Raw genomic sequence first — 20,262 nt, 5'->3', positions numbered from 1 at the left:
TGTAGGGGTGTACTTTAAACCGGGTCCAAGTGACTTGTCAGCTAGAGTCCCTTTTGGCTCCTATCACCATGCGGCCAAAGACTAGTGCCAGAGAAAATAACACAGCAGGAATGACCCTTTTAGCAGCATCACAGAAGATTTACATCTGATTGAAGAGTTTCTGGGAAACATGCTTTATGAAAATATATATGATCCTGATAGATTATCCTTGCCTGTCCCTCAATAAATTATTCTGGCCGCAATTCTTCACTCAATTGTGGTGTAGAAGTTCCCAACCACTGCACAGAGAAGTCTTGAGCTGTGAGCTGGAGCGTTTTTGTTTGTACGAAGAAGAAGGCAATAGTTTCTGTGCAGGATTCCCTGAAGTCAAATGCAGTTTCAGTATGGTTTTAATTCCATATCAAATGCACCTTCAAACATTACAATACTGTTCACACAGTGTGTAGAGAGCCTGCCAAAAAAAATAGTGTCCTCCACTCTCTCTTTATTTTTTTTAATAAACAAAATAATGCACTTGTACTGATATTTCAAGCAGAGTTCTGACACATCCTGGGAGGTAGATGCACTTACTACAGACTGAAAGTATTGAGCACATCAGAAGAGCAAAATCCTCCAAGTTCTTTTGGACAAAAGGACAGTGCAGTTGCATACTTAAGCTATTCAAGTTTTTACCTCATGCCAAGAGTTCCCAAGATAGTTGCCATCTGTGTGAGCAACTGTAATAAGTGTCTTAATGGTATCTATGTTCTTCTGTTTCATTTCTGTAATACTGGAACTGGCAGTCAACAAGGAAAACCGAGCAAGGGCCTGTACATAAGCATCTCGTTCAAGCTATGAGACAGAGAAACAGGTCATTGTAATCAAGTCTCTGAAGAGCTACAGAAGGATACTTCTCCAGCATGCCCAAGCAATTTTTTTCTACATAGTCAGTGACTATATTAAAACACTTCTCAGCAGAATGAAAATAGGCAAGCTGGCAAATACTTTTACAGGACTTGGAAACAAAAGGAAAGCAGAATTTGAGAAAAGCTTTAACATTTAAAGATCTTCAACTGAAAAGAGATGATACTGTTTTATTTGACCACTTCAACAATGTATGTAAGCCTTATTTTCTCTGTGCAAATTATTTGCAATTCCTCGTTCCTCCACCTTCTTCCCAGAATCTACACTGCCTACATTAGCAACACCCATGCTCAGTCTCACACAAACCTGCATTCCAAAGATACAGGCTATTCGAATTGCACATCGTATTCCTTCCAAACAAAGGGATGCAACTTCTGTGTCATCACAGTTCTGCAAACCAACACTGTAAGCTGCCAACAACGGTGTCCATACAAGCTAAAGAAAGGAAGAAACAAAGTTCAGGAGTTTGCTAAGGTTTTAGCCCAAAACACTGCACAGCTTGAACCATGTATATCCAAAATAAAATCCACCTGTTAATTCTCTCACAGTCATTTCTCCACTTTTTTTTCCTTGCTTGAAACTCTTAGCAATGAAAATACATGGTAAATTTCACACACTTACTTTGAACATGGGCCTGACATGGTCCAGATGAGTGGCACTAGTAAAAGGAGCCTTTGCATGGCTTACTGCCTCCATGAGAGCTTTAGCGGTTTTAGCCATTTGTTCCATCTCCAAGTTGTACAACAGCCTCCGCTGCTTCTCATTAGCTACACCTAAGGGAAACACCACACAGATGATTTGGTTTGTTTTCATAACAGCACAATCCACATCTTCTTACCGAGTATCACAAAAATTAAATTAAGGTGTTCCAAACAGAATCCAAATGCATCCTCCACAAGTGTTAGAATTCAGGAAGCTGTCACAGGTCACAAGCAAGGAGTTCTAGCACTAAAACCCACATACCAACTTAAGACTTTATTCTACACAATGCAACTAATTCAGCACTTTATTATATGCCATGTGTTGTGACCTAATCACTAGAAATCAGAGAGGCATACTCTATTAAGTCAAGCCACTCCACTTATAAAAATGGATGGAAAATCCTTCATTGCTTAGGCTGACATGCTCAGAACAAAACTGGCTATCACCAATTTGAAGAACAAATTACTAACTGTTTTTCTTTACCCTTACACTAAAGGTTGCAAGGTTGCAACTTCACTTTTCACGAAGATAAATTGTTCCTGTTCTGATCTAGGAAACTTGCAAGTGGCACAAAAACACCAGAAAAGCACTATGCTGAAGATTCAGAATTTGCTAAATAGAATTAAATGAATAGTCACTATCCTGAGGAAGCACAGAGTACAACCAGAGATAATGGTTTCTACAAATATACTACATGCATAAGTCTCTTTCAAACATTATCATAATGTGACATAATGAGACTGTGACATTTATCAGCCTTTGAACTACATGTATGCCATGCTACTGATAAGGAAACAAAAGCTTACCTGCTGTCTAACATTTTGCTAATTAGCAAATCAAGCGCTACCACCTTCAGTTATTTTACCACTTCCCTCACACTTCCATGAAAAAGACATTAGTTTCTAGTGCCTCTGCAATGGTGCTGGATGCACTCACACATCTGTTTCCATCATAGAAGTAGCTGCATTAATCAATAACTGAGACAGTTTCATTCCAGATATAGATATTAGCATTCTAAATTTAATTTATTTATTGCACAAAGTTTTTTCAAAAGGGCTCTGAACTCCACTACACCATCCTGAAAGTTAATGCAATAGTTCAGAATACTGTGGTCATTTCAGTTTCTAGTTCCTTCTTACTTGGTTTACTACTCTTGGTTGTAATTGCGTATTCTTTTGTCTCTTTCATAGCAATTTTCTTTCCTTCTATTTCTTCATAGATCGTGGATAAATACTCTACTGGAAGGTCTTTACTGTCATTGATTCCTCGATTCATTTTAATGTATTGTTCCTTTGTCATTTTATTCTTTACCTGTAAAAAAAAGAATCAAGGTATCAGATTTTGCATACCAAGTTCCAAGGAAATCTGAACTTTTACAAATCTGGTTTTGTTTCTTTTTATTTTCTACCTGTGGACTGTGCAAGTCTGTAGTCAGCATTATAATAGAGTATGCCAAAACATAGGCAGTGTCAGCACTAGCAAAAAGTGTTTGCCTATGAAAGGGGGAAAAACAAAACAGGTTATTAAGAGGCTTAATTCCTCTATCCATTATCTCTATTTCAACATGCAGGAAAAATACCCAGAAGCAATACATATTTAAATAGATCACAGACTTAAGTTAGTCTTCAGAAATGCATAAAGCCCCAAATAATTTTGGTTTTTATTTGTATCTTAAAACCTAAAAGCAACACCTTTGCAAAGCTGGATACAAATGATGACGAGGGGAGTTTCAAAGGCACTCCCAAAATTTTATATTTTATCCTTCTTTGGGTGACCACACAAAAGCTAAGGAACAGCCTATTTTTCACTCCCAGGCTTTTATCACGAATTATACAAAACCGACCCAGTGATACATCAACAGGACTACAGAATGGGAACCAATTAAGCCTGTACACCTAGCGAAACATCACAGCTAATTTGTTTATTGCATTAGAAAAGAAAACACTGCATCCTTGATGTCAATTGCAAGCAAAAACATATAATATCTTAGCAGTTATTTAAGCCATGTAGTAGTTACTATTGCTCATTGCTGTTATTTACTCTTGACTAACCCACATTTGTCAAAAACCAGAACAGGTAACACACAGATAATTTAACATACTTAGGGCTTCCCTCTTCCAGTAATTCCTTCTAGCAAGTATTTGGAACCTAATGAAATGCCACCATCCATACACTTTCTAAATGTTTTACCTAGCTGGTGAAGATATTCTGCACCAATATAAGTAACAAGAACTGCTCTCCCATGCAGACCTGTAGAAATACCTGACCCGGTAAGAGTAAGTGTTATACCTTATGGCTAAAGGCCATGAACAAAACAGACATTTTTCAGGTACTTATCCAATACAAACGTTTTGATTTACCGTTGGTTGCATTCAATATATCTAGCAGCAAACTTCTCCATTAATCTATCAATCTTCTGGGCTTCACCTGGCAGCCGGAAGCCTTCCAGAAATATACGTAGAGCAGAGACAAAGTCTTTCCCACAGAAATCAAGCTGGTCTACATAGGCATACATCACTTCCTTGTTAAACTTGTTACTTTCCCCAAGAAATTCTCCTACTTGAGTCTAAAAAACACAAGAGACAGTTATTACTGTGTAATCCAACTGCCAGCTTCGCAATAAAGTCTAAGTACAAGAGTTGCACACTAGTGAATTTTGTAAGACTTCACTGAGCAGGCAGAGTAACTGTTACAAGGATGACAAGAAACCAGTCTCAGTAGAAATTGGATTTAGCTTGCATATTCTTGCTTCCCTCATTCCCCATGGTGAATTCTGCGTTACTGGAGGGCCAAGGAAGGGTGAATTGCACCCAATTTCACATGCAGTGGACTATGCTTTGCCACTGCGCCACGTGATATTTCTTTGCTGGCCAGATCACAGAACGACAGAATCATCTAGGTTGGAAGATACTGCTGATGTAGATATATAAAGCCACATGTTCCTGTTCACGGGGATCCCTTCAGCACTTTATTGTAAACACAATTACTTTACTAAAAAGCCAGGGACAGCAAGTAAGGAGAAAGCAGTATTGGGATTAAGTACATTCATTAGAGCCTTTAGTTTCTAGTTATCTTTTAATTAAATATGAACTCTGAGTGCATACACAAATATCAGACGATGACAGGGGCAAAAGTATTCCTGTTAAAACATTATGAACTATCTTATGTTGCCCATAGTCTTACAGAACAGAGACGTTCTTCTTGGTGCAGAAATTGTGCAATGTCCTCTGCTGTAGTACCAAGCATTCCCTGCTCCTGTAGAAATTGTATTCCTCGCTTTGTTTTTTTGTTAAACCTATTCACAAAAACAGGGAGAAAGGTGATACATACAATTGAAAACATTCCCACCAATAAAGTTTTAGTTTTAAAGAGCTCTTCTAAACCAAATGCCAACTTGCAGTTTTGTCTCTTTCAAAATTAGAAAAAGGACAAAGAACATGCAATAAATACATGAACTGTATCACGCAACAGGCTATATCTCATAAGGTATATTCAGTTGCTAGTGAGGTTATAAATTATTGCTACCAATAAAAACTGACCCATTTGAAACACCTGAAATTGGGGAATTTTCATGAAACATTAAAAATGTTGCTGTTCATAGCATTTACAGGCAAAGATCTCCAAATAAATGAAACAGAAATAAACCATTGCTGGAAAATCATTTAATTACAACTATTTCAATAATAGACAACAAATGGTTTAAGAGCTAGAAGACAACATTAAGCCTGTCTGCTCAGATCAGTATATATACACACTTTCCTCTCTTGCATGGCTGAACCAGCACAAAGGAAAGCTATGACACCACACACCACTCCATCCAAGATTTCACTGAATTCCTTTTTGACTATGACAGCCTCCAATGTTAGCTCTTAACAACAGCAGGCAAGCGTCTTCTAGATTAAATTCAGCTTGTTAGCATCCTTGCACGTGTGACTGTCTAAGACCATAAGAAACAATATGGTTGTATGTATCATTTCTTTATTAGCAAGTTTTTATTTTCTTGTCATATTGAACTTACAGCTCTATCCCATGTTCAATTATTTCCTTTTGTTGTTTGATAACTTCAAATTGCTCAGGGTCATCTGGTACAGAGGTCTGGGTACCAACACTTCCAACTCCTGATGACACAGTGGAGTCCAAGGAACTGACACTACTCCGTCTCCCTCCACTCTCAAGGCATTTTCCTTCAGCCATTTCCTGTTCAGATGGTTTGTACAAACCTATTTATGAACAGGGAGAGACTTAAGTCATCCTGTTCAGCAAAAAAAAACATTTAGTCAGAAAAACTTCTACTAGATGTTTATGAGCCAAAATTCTTATTTGAGTAGGCTTACTTTTTGACAGTCTGCACTACGTGAATAAGCTACATGGCTGCAATTCTGAAACAGTTCAGCAGAAGGAAAAAGAGCATCAGAGCCTATGGAGAAAACTTGCACTTTAACCTCACAACTGCAAGATTTGTCCCATTTCTTGCTCTACATAAATCAGCTTTTCTAGTGTTGACAATGGCCTGGCTAATAGCCTTAAAACAGAATCTGGTTATTTGAACCAGATGTTCAAAGAATCAGTTACTGCAACATCACTAATAACCATCTGTAAAAATATCTTACTTGTATAAACAATTTGTCATGCAAAAACGTAGCATCTACATTGCTGAATAAAACTTCCAAACCATAAGGAAACACAGGGACAAACTTACTTAAACAAACCATCTTACCCAAGCTAGCCTGATGATTGGGGTTCACATAAAGGTCTTTGCTCCATTCTACCATACACTTTAAAATAGAAACCAAACATTCAAGTCCTTTTTTCCTCAGGCTTAGTTCCTAAAAATATTCAACAACAACAAAAAACAAAAAGCAATACACATATATATTATAGTTTTAGGATGCATTATGAACATTAAGAACATACAGCAAGTATATAGCATCAGATCTCTCCACAAACAAGACAAGTGTCTCACTACCTTAGCTGTTCAGTAAACAGTCTTATTCAAACACTGAAGCAAAAGTCTCTTGGTATTGCTTTTACTTTCTGGTTAAAGGAACGCAGAAAAAAATAAACCAGCAAGTACTGATGCAATTCTAATCAAAGGAATGAGGTGCACTCCAGATGAAGGTACTTCTGGGGCATAAATCTCAGGAGGAAAGTCATTGGGTAAAGCAGAAGGTGGCTCATTTGATTCTCTCTCCCTTGGCAAGCCAACAAAAGAGCCCAGAACAAGCTCAGTATCACAATGAAAACACACACAGTAAATCCAAGTAAATCAATCATATTGCTTCATCATCCAATTTAACTTATCTAACACAGCTAACTAATAAGTAACATCAGTATATTATGAACCATGCAAACCACTGGAAGTATCAATAATGTAGAGATATCATCATTTATGGAAAATAAAATCTGTACCTGATCTTCAAAAGTGTTATTTTTACCTGCAAAGGAGTCATTCCCAATTCATGCCCACTTCGTCCCTGTGCTATTTTGGACAAATCATTTACAAGGCGTTCAAATATATTAGCAGCGTTTAAATCACAGTCATAGTTAACATAAATATCCACTACACACTGGGCATCTAGAAAATAAATGAAAGTGCAAGCATTAGAGTTCAGCGTAACAGCATTTTTAAAAGGAAACAGACAGTTTGAGCAGGCAGTGAGGGTTAACACAGGCATTTTAACCCAAGCACTATGGGATCAAATAAATTTTTTCACAGAATTTCTTAAATATTATATGTAGCATTTGTCTTCAAAATCATTTTACTCTGCTGCCAGAGGAAGCATCTGCTTTTCACAATAGAAATACCTGCACAAATTCTAGTTAAAGTCTGAATCACCATCCATTTGTGTTCAAAGGAGCTTGAGGAAGTCTCTAGAATATTCAAGAAGATCTCTTTGAAGAACACCTGCAAAATAAATGCAGTAAAGGACTTGATCTGAAACTTGCTGGAAATAAATCAAGAGTGCAAATTCATTTCTACTCAGTAATTTCTCTTGCATACTAGAATTCAAATGTAGTAGTAATTTACCAGTTTACTAAGCCAACCAAGCTAAGACATCAACTTCTAAGTTCCCATTGGACTTTTATCATGGCAGTATCCTTATTTGAGAACTACAGCATCATTAAAATGATAGAAGTTTCTCACCTCGATCTGCATTTTTAAATGGGTCTTAAAATTTGAGAGAAGCGTGAGAAAGATGGCAAGAGAGAGCTCAAATACATCAGGAACAGATGAGACTCCATTCTTAGATAATGCTACACAAAGGTATTGCTTTATTGCATTGATGAACATTTCATGTGTCCTGAAAACTGGACCAGCATTCTGCAGTACTGAGAGAAGAAGCTGAAGAGACACTATCTTAGAACGCAATTCATGGGATCTAGAAAAAAAATCAACATTAGTTATTGTATCTCTGAATAAATATTTATGTACTACTTCCACTTCATGAAAAAACAACTGCTATTTTCTATTTTAAGACATGTCAAATGGGAAAAAAAAAACACATAAGCCTGCAAGCGATGTTGGACAACAGCTCCAATCTTCATTTAGGAATTTTCCAGGAATATTAACAACTTGGACTAGGATAACAGATACTTGCAATTCAATCCTATTCAAAAGGATTCCCCTCCTAACACTGCTGCCCTCGAAAAAAATGAAACTCCTCACAAATACCACAAGGCCACTTCACAAGACCACTTCAACCGATACGGTTAACAAACCGATCACACACAGAAAAGAATCCCTCAAGTATTACATTTCTAATACTATGAAGCAAGTTTCAATCTTAGATTCATCAAGCTAACTGAAAAACGGGCCTGACAGGTGAATTCGGAATGCCTGCTTTAGTATACAGCAACTACTTAACTGCACTCCCTGTCTCCAAAAAGTATCTAGAGAGGAGAATGCAACGAATACAATCTCATTACTTGGGATCTGGAGGTCCATCACCAAGTGGTTTCATGGAGAGCTTGCACAGTGACCTGAACACAAGGAAGGCATCCTTCTGTAGAACATGGGAAAATTTTGCAGCAGTTTGATGTCCAGATACATCTGTTTCCTAAAGAGCAAGAAATAAAACATTAGATCCTCAGTGAAACAAAGGAACAAAACGATTGGGAAGATGCTACAGCTCTTCTGAGAAGGCATAAATGAAACCCTAAAATGGGAATACACGTGACCTGGGTTTTTTTTTTTTTTTTTTTTTTGAACACATGTTGACTGCCTTTCCCTCTTCCCGTCAATATTAAAATAGAATTAACAATAAATTTTAGAACAGTTATTTTCAACATCTACCTAAGCTGGAGTTGCCGCTTCCCTTTTAAACCTAAGGACACACACATGAAAGCTTCTGTTCCTTCCCTCCCCAAAATCCCACATTATTAGTTTGCGTGAAAAGAATGTTTCTCTTTTCTATCCATACACTGGCATCCAGTGAAGTTATTTACCAGGTTATCAGTAGAGGAAACAGACTGTCCATCATCTGGAATTCCATTCGTTTGTACATTTTCATTACTGGAGACAGAAAGAGCAGTATCTGCAGTTTCTACTGCAGGTAGAGCCTTAACCAGTTCTGTTACCTGTTTCTCTTCAGCCACTAAAGGAGAAAAAGAAAAATACAATTGAAATCACTCACTGACATTGTCCCATGACATTTGTGAAGCTCTACAACTGACTGAGACAGAAGCAGCACTAATAAACTAGAAGAATTTTTCAGTTATGAGCAAAAGAGGAATCCTTTAAGACAATGAAAGACTGCCCTTACTGCTTTAGTAGGTGTTCTTTACAAGATGCTTAGCAGTAATATTAAAAAAAAAAAAGTACGCTTTTATAATGAGAGGAATAAAATTTTGCAACATGCACGCATTTATTTTACTTCAGAAGATTTCACTACCTTTCACAGCTGACTCAACTACATCTTCCAAGATGCCTTTAACCATTTCCTTTCCTCCATCAGTTGTTTCATCTGATGAAACAGAGATAGTTTTATGAGTTTTGTACTTTTGTTTAGGAAGAAGACAAAGAATAAAGGGGACAGAGACAGAAGTGTTAACAGTTGTAGATTTTCTTCACTACCTCTCATTTAAAACCATTTATAAAATGCCATATGAAAATACTAATTTTATTTCCTTAAATTAAATCAAAGCACTGATATTTTTAATGCAGTAGTTTTGTCATTGTATTTATCAACTGTCAGGAATTTTTTATTCTTTCATATACTTTCCCAAATTGGATACAGTATATGGATATGATAACGTCTTCATAAAATGCATTTTTTTTTTTACCATGACATTTCGATTATCTCAAAGTAATTCTGTCACCTCAGGTGTACCACAATTATCCTCTCTCCTTTCCTTCCCTATCTAACTAATCAAGTCAAATTCCAGTATAATTCTATATACATAACTATATATAGTTTTACTAGAATTCTAGGGCAGATGAAGAATTTTTCTTCAATGATTATAATGTTGTAGACAATATGTAATAACAGCCTGTATACTCTCAATAGCTACCAAGAAGATGTAAATATGATTTCAACCAATAACCCCAATCATTTCTCCCCAAAATAATGTAAGAGAACAATTTCCAATAGAAACGTAACCAAAAACAGTACTTGTTCACCTGATGCTGAAGGAATCAGATCCTGCCCTGACTTCAGGTTTCCATATTCTGTTCTCTCAGGCTCACCATTAGTTAATTCCACACTTAAAGGCACAACACATTTGTCTTCCTGATGGTTGTGCTTTAACTGACCAATCTTTGGAGACCTGGTGACCACATGAGTTGCAGGAGACACGGATTTTTGCTGATTTGTTTTTTCTGCTTCTCTGGATTCTTGTACCTTGAGAAAGCATTATGATAAAGTTAATGTAAGGCAGAAAACATGATAAGGAAAAATAAATGCCTACGGTAACCAATGTTCCCATGAGAATTCATGTGCTAATGAGGAAAAACCCAACAATGAAGATACCATCACTTGGCCACTCCAGTCAGAAACACTTGCTTTAGCTTAGCCACTCCAGTATCAAGTTCATTTTAAAAGCAATTTATCATTTGTTTGTACAAAGCTGTTCAGCAAAAGCTACAATGTGAAACCTTGTTATCAGCAATAAGTTTCATGTGTTATTTTTAACCAATTGGTCAAATTCCTTAACTTCAATATGCTTCATTGCAGAATTTGACAGCTGTTTTAAATTTCAAATCAACAGATATCTAACTACAATGACAGACCTATACAAAAAAAAAAAAAAAAAAAGTATTCTGTTCATTTGTCAAGCCTAGATGTTTGATAGAAGCAAAAGTAATAGGTACATACAGATTGATTTTCCATCCGTGTAAAAATGACATTTAGCATCTGTGTAAGTGTAGCTTTGGCGGTCGTCTGATTAATAAGATTTTTACTGGCCAGATAGATGTTGTAACAGGTTCTAACTGTTTGAAGAACTGTTCCTTCATGAATTTCTATATATGGAGATGTTACTGCAGTGAGGAGAGCCTGAAAAATTCCATAAAACAATAGAACTGAGGAAATATACTTTATACAGGTCTTCCATAAAAATCTGTGGTTTTGTTATGAAACACATCTTTTTATAAGACTTCTTTATAAAGAAATACTAGTTTTCTGAAACTACATTTCAAGCAAAAGAAAATTTAATATAACTTACATATATCTTTGTTCTCTCCTGACCTGTTATAGTGTTTTTTATCAGAATTAATTTTCCACTGACAGTTTTCCTGCTCTGAACTAAACAGTTACCATTAAGTTTTATAGCTTTATTGCTGTAAAACAGTCAGCTGGCCTAAATTGTTATCAAATTAGATTATTAGAAAGTTCACCAATTTCTAATCTTAGCTAACATTAGCCCACGTAAATACATGAATCAGATCACACACAACTGGTACTCCTATGACTTGAGAAGATGAACTGCAGCAGTCTGAAAAAATTGACAAGACAGCAGACAGACTAGAGCAACAGTCCATGATACTGCATTACATTAATGTGCCTTCAAGTGAAAGTTCCACAGAGTGATAGTATAAGGGTGATAGTAATTCAGTAACCTGATGAACGTGAGCATTACTAACCTAGAAGATGAACTCCAAGTTGTCCTATTTCTACAACATAAAGTTTCGAGGCCATGGGTCATTCCAGAAAGTAGAACCAAAGTTTATATACTATTCCATTATATTCCGCTTCACCAAAAGAAAATTTATTTCACATATCAATTCAAACTCTCTGATAGCCTCCCTAAATTCAGCAACATAGCTAATGTTTTAAGAAGTGGAGAAACTGGGTCCTAAGCAGCATTTCACATTTAATTTTTTTTAGTTACAAAATCAGAGACAAAAATAGCAAATTACAATCATGCCAAAATGTGCCAAATAAAATACCTTAATTATCTGCAGTTGTACTCCTTCATCTGTTTGAGGACCCTGAAAGCAATTGCAAATTGTATCAACTATTCGGTCAATCAGTCGTTTTCCAGGAGCTCCGCTATCAGGGGCATTGCCAGTGATATGTCCATATGCAATAAGTTTCTACGTAAAAAGAACACAAGTTAGTTCTACGATTCGGACAATCACATACTGTTTAGTAAAATACAGTTAAGAACAGCATAAGAAGGGCGACGGGGGGGGTAAGCAGCAAACCTCACTTAACCAACTTTAACATAAAAATTATCACCTTCAGTAGTCTGGGTCCTAAGTACTTGTGGACAAAACAGGATTTAATAAGCAATACATTCTGCCATTCATAACATTTCTGTCTACCACTACCAGACAAAACCTTTTATTGTCAGTCTTTGTACCTACTCACAATAGAAAAGTTCTGCCCAAGAAGTTAGCTAGAGTCAAGTCAAAATTGTTTTTTCTTTATGTATCTAAGGAGGAATGAGGTAGAACAATCCCAAAGTCTGACCTCCCATCACATCAGCATTACAAGGGACACCATGGTAAATAGACCTTTCAAACCAATGCAGATTAAGTATCTTTACAGAATAACCCAGGAGCTTCAGTGAATGTTTGTTTCCCTACAGAACAACAAACGTGCATTTCCTGCTTTCACAAGATGCACTTTGAGCCAAGTCTGATGACAACCTATTTTGCACGATTTATGCATCAAAACACCCATAGCAGATATCTGCATAGCTGCATGTTCTCAGGATATTACTTCTGCACTCGAAGCCAACAGCATGCAAGGTAACCGCACGTTACTCCATTTCAGTCTGTCCGAATTGAAGCTTACCTGTAAACAGTCCAGGGAAGTACTGACAATGCGCGGTGACTTGGACTGGCAGGCCAGCTCAAACGGAAGGAAGTACTTATCTGCTTCAATGAAGTTTGCTTTTGGTGGAGCATCAGTGCCTTCTCTAGGTCAGAGGAGAAGAGCTGTTAATTTTTCTGAATACGTATATCACAGCAAGCTATCCATCCTCTCTTTTCTGATTAAAGCTGAATAGTATACAGAAGCATAAAAGCCTAACGTATTCTCTTATGCATACTTTCTTTAGAAAGTTCATTTTTCTTTAAAATCACATTAAAACAACTTAATCTTTTCGTATATTACATCTGACCTTTTATTTATTCTTCAGCTTACCTCTTCCCCCACTACACTCCAGTACTGTCCCACTACCTGTAATACTGGAGAATAACTTAATGATAAAATTTCCCAAATTATTCTGAATGACTTAAACAGAGCCTGTAGGAAAAACAGGAAAAAAAAAGAAACATTTTGGGGGCTCAGTTCCTAGTATTGTACTATGATTTTTAGACGTGTCGTTCTAAAATATTGTTTAAAAAGTTTAAGGAATTTAATTACATAAATCTAAATTTAAAAATTATTTAAATATAAGTAATATTGAAAAAGGTGTTCTTGATGTATGTATTTAGGATCATATACCACCAAACCTAGAAAACCGTAAGGAACAGTAGGTATTCTATCAGGCTGCATTAAGAACAGTAAAAGGAAGTGAAAAATTAGCACCTGTTAGAAGTTTTGCAATTATTTCATAGTGAAATTCAGAAGGCAGTTACAGCTTGAGCACCCAGAGCCACAGATGTTGTGTAATTGGGAAACATGGGCCAAATCATGCTTATGGCAGAAAGGTAAGTAGCTGCATATTCACAAGTTCATTGCAATAACTTGTATGTACTCTTACATTTCCACTACCAAATTATTCAACCTGCTGCTTTCTTGCAAATTACAGCAATTAATAATTTACCTTTGCTTTTCCAGCTCTGTTTTTATTTCATCTGAAAGAAAGAAAAATTCAGAAGTTAACACCTAAGATGTTATTGATAACATCACCACAAATACGGAAAGCATAATAAAGCAAAGCTGTTTCAAACCATTACACTCCATTATTAGCTGCTCCTTTCCTGTAACTTCTTCAGCATCCCAAGCCAGAGACCATAGACAATTACAAAATTTATGGCAAGGCATAGCTCTCAACTTCTACAGGAAAAAGCTTTTTTTTTTTTCCTAAATATTCTCAGTAGAAAGGTATATTTAGAAAAAAAAACTAACAACCCAAGCGTACTTTTTATTTTAGGGTAAGCCTACATCACAGAGAGCTCAGGTTTGAGGAAGTCTTTAAGCCGCTGCAGGAACCATGAGTTCAATGCATCAGAGCTTCCTGTTAACTACAATGCTGGTTAGTTCGCTTCTGACAAACCTTACAATATGACATCAGCTGAATAAACAAACTCTTACTCAGAGATAAGGAATATTAAATGGATGCTGTCATCTTGCCAGCAGCTTTTTTTTAAAAAAGTTTTCCCTCCTCCTTCTTTTTGAACTTACAGTTTTGGGGAGCTTTTCATAAGAGTAAATACAGGAAAAATGCATCCTTCATTTCTATTACAAACACCAGCAAATCCTTAAGATCCTAGCATCTTTTTGTTTGTTTGTTTGTATTTCTAATACATCACCATGATGCACAATGCAGACTGCACTACACCAGACACAAACTGAACACTGACACACAGCAAAGAGACCACATGCCATAAGGGTGCACAGCTACACACATTTGTAATACCATGTGGAATCCTGTCCCTCCCATCCAACCTCACATCCCTGCAAGTTACCACATCTACAAAACTTGTTTAAACTGCAAAGTTATCAGAAACTGATCATTCACTGTGCCTGGAGGAGGCACAAGGCGAGCTTGTTGGGAGGGCAGCCTGGGGTAGGGTTGAGATGACTGCATTTTCTCCAAAATAAAAATTCCTCAACTAGAGATTAAGTTGTTTATATATATATATAAAAAATCAAACTATGCTAAAAACATGGAGCAATGAGCCCACCCAAGAAAATAAAAGGTTGTTTTGTAAAATTTAATACTGCACAAGCAAACAGGTTTCATTATTAGCATCGATAGCTGAGAAAAATCTAAGTGCTCAATTCTATGTTTATAGAGTAACCAAGCGATGAGTTTTCCCCTCACCAGCACCCCCAGAAAATTCTTTATACACAACTGAAAGACTTTTTTTTCCCCAAACAAATCATCCTCCCCCTCATATTGTTAACTAGCAGATCAGCATAGCAAAAAATGTTTTAAACGCAAGTTTAATGGAAGTTTTAGCCTTAAGGAAACATGATCCAGGCCCATCTTAGGTTTAATACTGCAATAATACCTTCACTGAGATAGGTATATTAGATCTTGTACTAGAAAAAAGTATAAGAATAGTGCCCCATATTAAAGCAATGATGATTTTACTTTCCAAAACCTTCCATAAATTAAACAAAATAAAACAAACAACAACAACAAAAATCTAACCAAGTTCTGATGAAGTTCCCCACTATTTTGTTATATAAAGGGTTTTCCAAAGCAGCATGAAAGTGTCTGCATCACAATAGCATTTTAATAAATAATTCTGGCAGAAAAGAATAAGTGAAAAGACAAAAACAAGTTACAGCCATGCCCTTGCTACTGATTGCATCAAAATCATTTGGAAATCTCCACATTTGAAGAGCTCATTTGGTCTGACCACCAAGAGGGAGTGAAACAAACGGTTGCCTAACTGAAGTCTGTTACCGTGAAGCACTCACCAAGCCCAGGCCAGGCAGAGCCAGCCTGCAGCAGCCCTTTGCTACTGCCACGCTTCTGGTCTGTGGCTGTGCCCCTTCCTCCTACAAGCAGAGCAGTCCCAACACGGGACTTCAGCTCCATGCACCACACTCAGTGCAAGCCTTTCGGCGCTCCCACCAGCCAGCACAACCGGAGCAGCCATTTCTTCCAGAGCTTCTTGCCATAACGAAAGCATTTGGCATGAAGCACATACCAAAAGTAACCCCTGTTCTGTATTAAACTGTTTAAGTTTGTGTATAATGAAAACTACGTATTAAAAGGAAGGACAATTGCTGGCTTGAAGTTAGATGCACCCCGCACTAATGAATGGTCAGGTTCATCGCAGTGGAAGCAAACCAGTTTCTGTGCAGAGAGCAGCAGTTTGTTAGCACAAGGACACGAGCAATGTCGTTCCAGAGCTTGTCAGAACACCGGAGAGCAATGCCAATACAAACACACGGAACAGCAGTAACAGCTTTTCTTTTTTTTTTTTTTTTTGTACAGTCCACTGTATTGCCTAATTCCAGGATGCCTTAAATTTAAAGCAAAAAGCAAACATGCAAAAAGACATCCTACATTTATTGATTCTATCCCTCTGTAGAGAGCCCTTTACAGGAGGCTGCCACAGTGAAGCAAGATCTCGCTTTGCACCAGCACTCCCCAAGTATGCCAGCCAAGAGGCTTTACTAAACCAAGAAACAAACTCACTTCAGCCATTTGTCATTTCTATCAAGAGACAAATACACATACAGATTCCTAAGCAAAGGCATGGCTGAAGAGATTATTATTAAAATTAATTAACAAACTAAACAAATTCTGTTGCTTACAAAGCTCAAAGGAAGTGCCTAGGCAATCAAATGTCACAGAACCAGGCTGGCTGCATAGTATGTTATTAAAAACAGTCCTCGTAGGGTAAGATTAATAGTTCTGAGAGTCTTTATTTGAGAGACCCAGGCACACAATTAGCATTTCACCCATACGAACTGCTGTGATACGCGCTGCCTGTACTCCACTGGAAATTCATCAGGATACAGACTGTTTCAGTAGACTTGCTAAGAACCGTGCATGCCCAGAGCTCCACAGAAGTGCTTATTAGGCAACTATTTATATACAATACACTGCCTGTCTGTTTAAGACCAGTTTTCTTAAAAATCGCAGTTTTCTAAACCAGAGCAGAACAGCTTCTCTGTTTAAAAACTTTATTTCTCCTCGCCTCTCCTGGGGTTTACTGGCACTATGAGCACTGGATACAACTATTACACCTACTGATGAAGCAAGAGGCTGAATGAAGGAATCCATTCAACTCTGCTTACTCAATATTTACCCTGTATATTTCAAGAGGGGGATGGACAGAGCAAATTTTTTTTTTTTTTTTTTTTTTAATAACTGAGAAATGGTTTTGTTACCAAACCCATTTCCAAGGACACATCTATCACTGCTTTGGGCCAACAGTGCAAGCTAACAAGCCCTGTACAGTTCAGAAGTGAATAAGCGCTCCTTTCACCCTTCCCATGTTCATACTCTATTTGAGAATCACGCAGAATCACAGAATTTTCTAGGTTGGAAGAGACCTCAAGATCATCGAGTCCAACCTCTGACCTAACGCTAACAGTCCCCACTAAACCATATCCCTAAGCTCTACATCTAAACGTCTTTTGAAGACTTCCAGGGATGGTGACTCCACCACTTCCCTGAGCAGCCTGTTCCAATGTCTAACAGCCCTTTCAGTGAAGAAGTTCTTCCTAACATCTAACCTAAAACTCCCCTGGCTCAACTTAAGCCCATTCCCCCTCGTCCTGTCACCAGGCACGTGGGAGAACAGGCCAACCCCCACCTCGCTACAGCCTCCCTTGAGGTACCCATAGAGAGCGATAAGGAGCCTACAACACTTCTAATTTCTACAAAGTCATGAAGATATTTTGCAGTCCAAAACTGCAGACTACTGTTCCAGTAAAACACCCATTGGGAACGGAAGAACAGGACAACAGCAGTTTAGAATTAAGTATCACATGTGTTTCCTAGATAAGAATGACAGCAGTTTTCAGTGGTAACTTAAGTTCTCAACAGTGAAACACATTATAAACTAATAAAAGAGAAAACAGAAGCATGATTCCTGTAGTTAGAAATATATTCCTGTCTCACCAAACAAAAATTTAAAGCATGTGTAATTAACAGAAACACTACTCCAGTACCACCACAGAACAAGCTGTAGAAATAGCAAAAGGTTAGGTAGGTTAGATAGTTCCTGAATACACCAATTCCTTTCTATTTAGAGCAAGAATTTACTTGTGACCCGTACCGTGCTGACTGCTTTATAAAAGATACGATAGCTCAAAGCTCCATTCAAGAGATCGTTGTATAAAGAAGACAGCATAGCAAATGGAACATAGTCATAGGTAGAGGGGCATCATTTGAAATATGACATGGAAAATTAAAAGACAATGTCTCACAGTTACCAGGTCCATAAAGTTAACTTTACATTTCTCTTGAATTAATTGTACTTAGATTTAATTATTAAGGGATAGCTGAACTTTACTATTATTGAAAACACTGTAGCTTCTTTCTTGTAAAACTATTTATGTAGATTAAGAAGTCTGGCCTGAATTCTTTGGACTGCAAGTAATGTTTCTTCCCACATTCCCTAGCATATTTACTACAGCACAGGGCTTGATAATTAAGCTAGCACTTTTGAAATTAAACTGACTTTTATTTAACAAAGTATAAGCTTAATTAAGCTTACATAAAATAAAACTTTTAAAAAAATTAATTAGAAAAGAGCTTATTCTACACAGAATAAAGTTTAAAAATAAAAAGCACACATGAATGTAAGGAACTGTACTCACGTTGTCACCTTGAAATGATGTAACATTTACCAAATATAACAGAGAGCCTTTAGTACAGTAATCAAGGCCCTACTAGTGTAGAAGAGTTGGGCAACAGAAGGTTATCTATTCATGCTGACCTCTGCTTCAGTCCAGTCAAGTAGTACCACAGACGTTTTTTTCAGCATGATTAACAACATTATTATCTATCATCACAAGCATTAACTGAAATCAAACATGCTATACGTTAAAAAACTGAGAGGTAAAACAGCCCTAATCCAAAAGACAAATGCCAGTAAGTGGCTATTGCATAATACTCCTCCCCTCGTATCATGTCTTTGATGTGGTAGTAAACAAAAGCCTTCCTACTAATCTTTCAAGAAAGTTCCCTTTCTCAAAAAGTATTTATGTAGCAGACAAGCAGGTTTCCAGTCCTGTAAATGGGTTAGGTGGACGTTGGTGGGAAGTCAGGAAAGGGAATTAGGAAAAGTAATCTCTGTTGCTCACAATGTCAACTTTAAATAATAATAAATACGCTTCTATGTAGTTACTACTAGATAGTTAGTGCCTTCAGATTTCTTCAAGGTAAGGACTGTGGGCAGGAAGATAAAAACAATGGCTTTTTTTCAAGTTCGCTTTCATAATACATTTGACAAGACTTGCCTCTGCTCAGCATCCTTACTCACTCAGCCGGTCTCTCCTGTTTCAATGTTCTACATACAGTAAATACACTCAAATTAAAGGAAGAATATTGGTGCAAACCAAGTGAAACTGTAAGAGATACCTGTGCTATAAAATAAAAAGGCCACAAAGAAGTCTACCTGTAAGAGCTGTACTGCTTTTACCTAGTTTTTTTGCCTACATGTCACGCCATCTGCTTTCACAACTTTAACACCTAGTCCTGTACTACGAAAGGATGGATTTGCAGGTGCAGGTTTGAAGACCAGCCTACGAAGTTTGCAGAAAGTGCCTCAGTTGTGCAAGACACCACACCGTATGTGGCCGCCCCAAGCTTTCAGCCCGTCCACGAGTCAGACGGAAGGTATCGGAGGACTGCCAGGCCCGGGACAACAGAAGGGCCCCTCCAGCACCCCGTGTCCCAGCCGAAACGCTCGGGGTTGATTCCCCCCAGCTGAGTCCCGGCGGGGCAGCCCCGCGCCCCTCCCGCTTCACAGACACCGAATGCAGGCGGCGCCTGGGCTGTGGGGCTGTTCCCCGCCGGGACGCGCCGTGACAGCCCGAGCGGGGCCGGGAAGGACCGGGCCGGGCAGCGGCGGCGGCTCCCGGCCCGGCGGGGGCGGACTCACCCAGCGCCACCTGGCAGGCTCTCCGCAGCTGCCCGTGCGGGGGCCGCTTGGCCTCCTTCTCGGCCTGGATCTTCTCGAGGGCCCGCGACACGAACATGCTCTTGGTGCGGGCATCCTGCTCGCGGCCCGGGGGCTGCATGGCGGCGGGGCCGGGGCCGCCGGGGAGCTGCGCCGCGCCTCCGCCCTCAGCGGCCGCCGCCACACCGCAGCCACGGCGCCGCCATCTTGGCGCCGTCACGTGACCCAGCCGCCCTGCCCGCCGCCCCATCGCGACTTGCGACCCCGGCAGCAGGCGGGGCCCGGCCCGTGGAGGCCGCTGGCCGGGAGGCGGTCAAGGGGCCCCGACATGGGGGAGGGGAGGAATGGGCTCCGAGGTCGTCTGTTCCAACCGTGCCCCTCTCACCACCATCACCCACTAAGCCATGTCCCCCAGCACCACGTCCAGCCTTTCCTTAGACACCCCC

At 38.6% G+C, this 20,262-nt stretch overlaps 1 protein-coding gene across 1 annotated transcript in view; it reads right to left on the bottom strand.

Moving 5' to 3' along the window:
* ARFGEF2 (ARF guanine nucleotide exchange factor 2) overlaps nucleotides 1-20,013 on the bottom strand; it is a 34,564-nt gene extending 14,551 nt beyond the window's left edge. The window contains exons 1-21 of the mRNA XM_084538472.1: nucleotides 19,799-20,013; nucleotides 13,822-13,852; nucleotides 12,846-12,969; nucleotides 11,993-12,139; nucleotides 10,920-11,099; nucleotides 10,226-10,445; nucleotides 9,498-9,569; nucleotides 9,052-9,200; nucleotides 8,533-8,663; nucleotides 7,751-7,985; nucleotides 7,411-7,510; nucleotides 7,041-7,180; nucleotides 6,323-6,431; nucleotides 5,624-5,825; nucleotides 4,789-4,900; nucleotides 3,966-4,171; nucleotides 3,014-3,098; nucleotides 2,745-2,916; nucleotides 1,525-1,676; nucleotides 1,210-1,338; nucleotides 673-831 (exon numbers count right to left, since the gene is read on the bottom strand). Coding sequence (XP_084394598.1) covers nucleotides 673-831; nucleotides 1,210-1,338; nucleotides 1,525-1,676; nucleotides 2,745-2,916; nucleotides 3,014-3,098; nucleotides 3,966-4,171; nucleotides 4,789-4,900; nucleotides 5,624-5,825; nucleotides 6,323-6,431; nucleotides 7,041-7,180; nucleotides 7,411-7,510; nucleotides 7,751-7,985; nucleotides 8,533-8,663; nucleotides 9,052-9,200; nucleotides 9,498-9,569; nucleotides 10,226-10,445; nucleotides 10,920-11,099; nucleotides 11,993-12,139; nucleotides 12,846-12,969; nucleotides 13,822-13,852; nucleotides 19,799-19,937 — 2,994 coding nt within the window. The 5' untranslated portion in view covers nucleotides 19,938-20,013. The remainder of the gene's footprint in view (nucleotides 1-672; nucleotides 832-1,209; nucleotides 1,339-1,524; nucleotides 1,677-2,744; nucleotides 2,917-3,013; nucleotides 3,099-3,965; nucleotides 4,172-4,788; nucleotides 4,901-5,623; nucleotides 5,826-6,322; nucleotides 6,432-7,040; nucleotides 7,181-7,410; nucleotides 7,511-7,750; nucleotides 7,986-8,532; nucleotides 8,664-9,051; nucleotides 9,201-9,497; nucleotides 9,570-10,225; nucleotides 10,446-10,919; nucleotides 11,100-11,992; nucleotides 12,140-12,845; nucleotides 12,970-13,821; nucleotides 13,853-19,798) is intronic.
* Nucleotides 20,014-20,262: the final 249 nt, after the last annotated feature.

Source organism: Aythya ferina (assembly GCF_964211825.1).
Source record: "Aythya ferina genome assembly, chromosome: 16".
In the NCBI taxonomy this organism is placed as follows: domain Eukaryota; kingdom Metazoa; phylum Chordata; class Aves; order Anseriformes; family Anatidae; genus Aythya; species Aythya ferina.
This window is presented reverse-complemented; position numbering and strand designations above follow the sequence as displayed.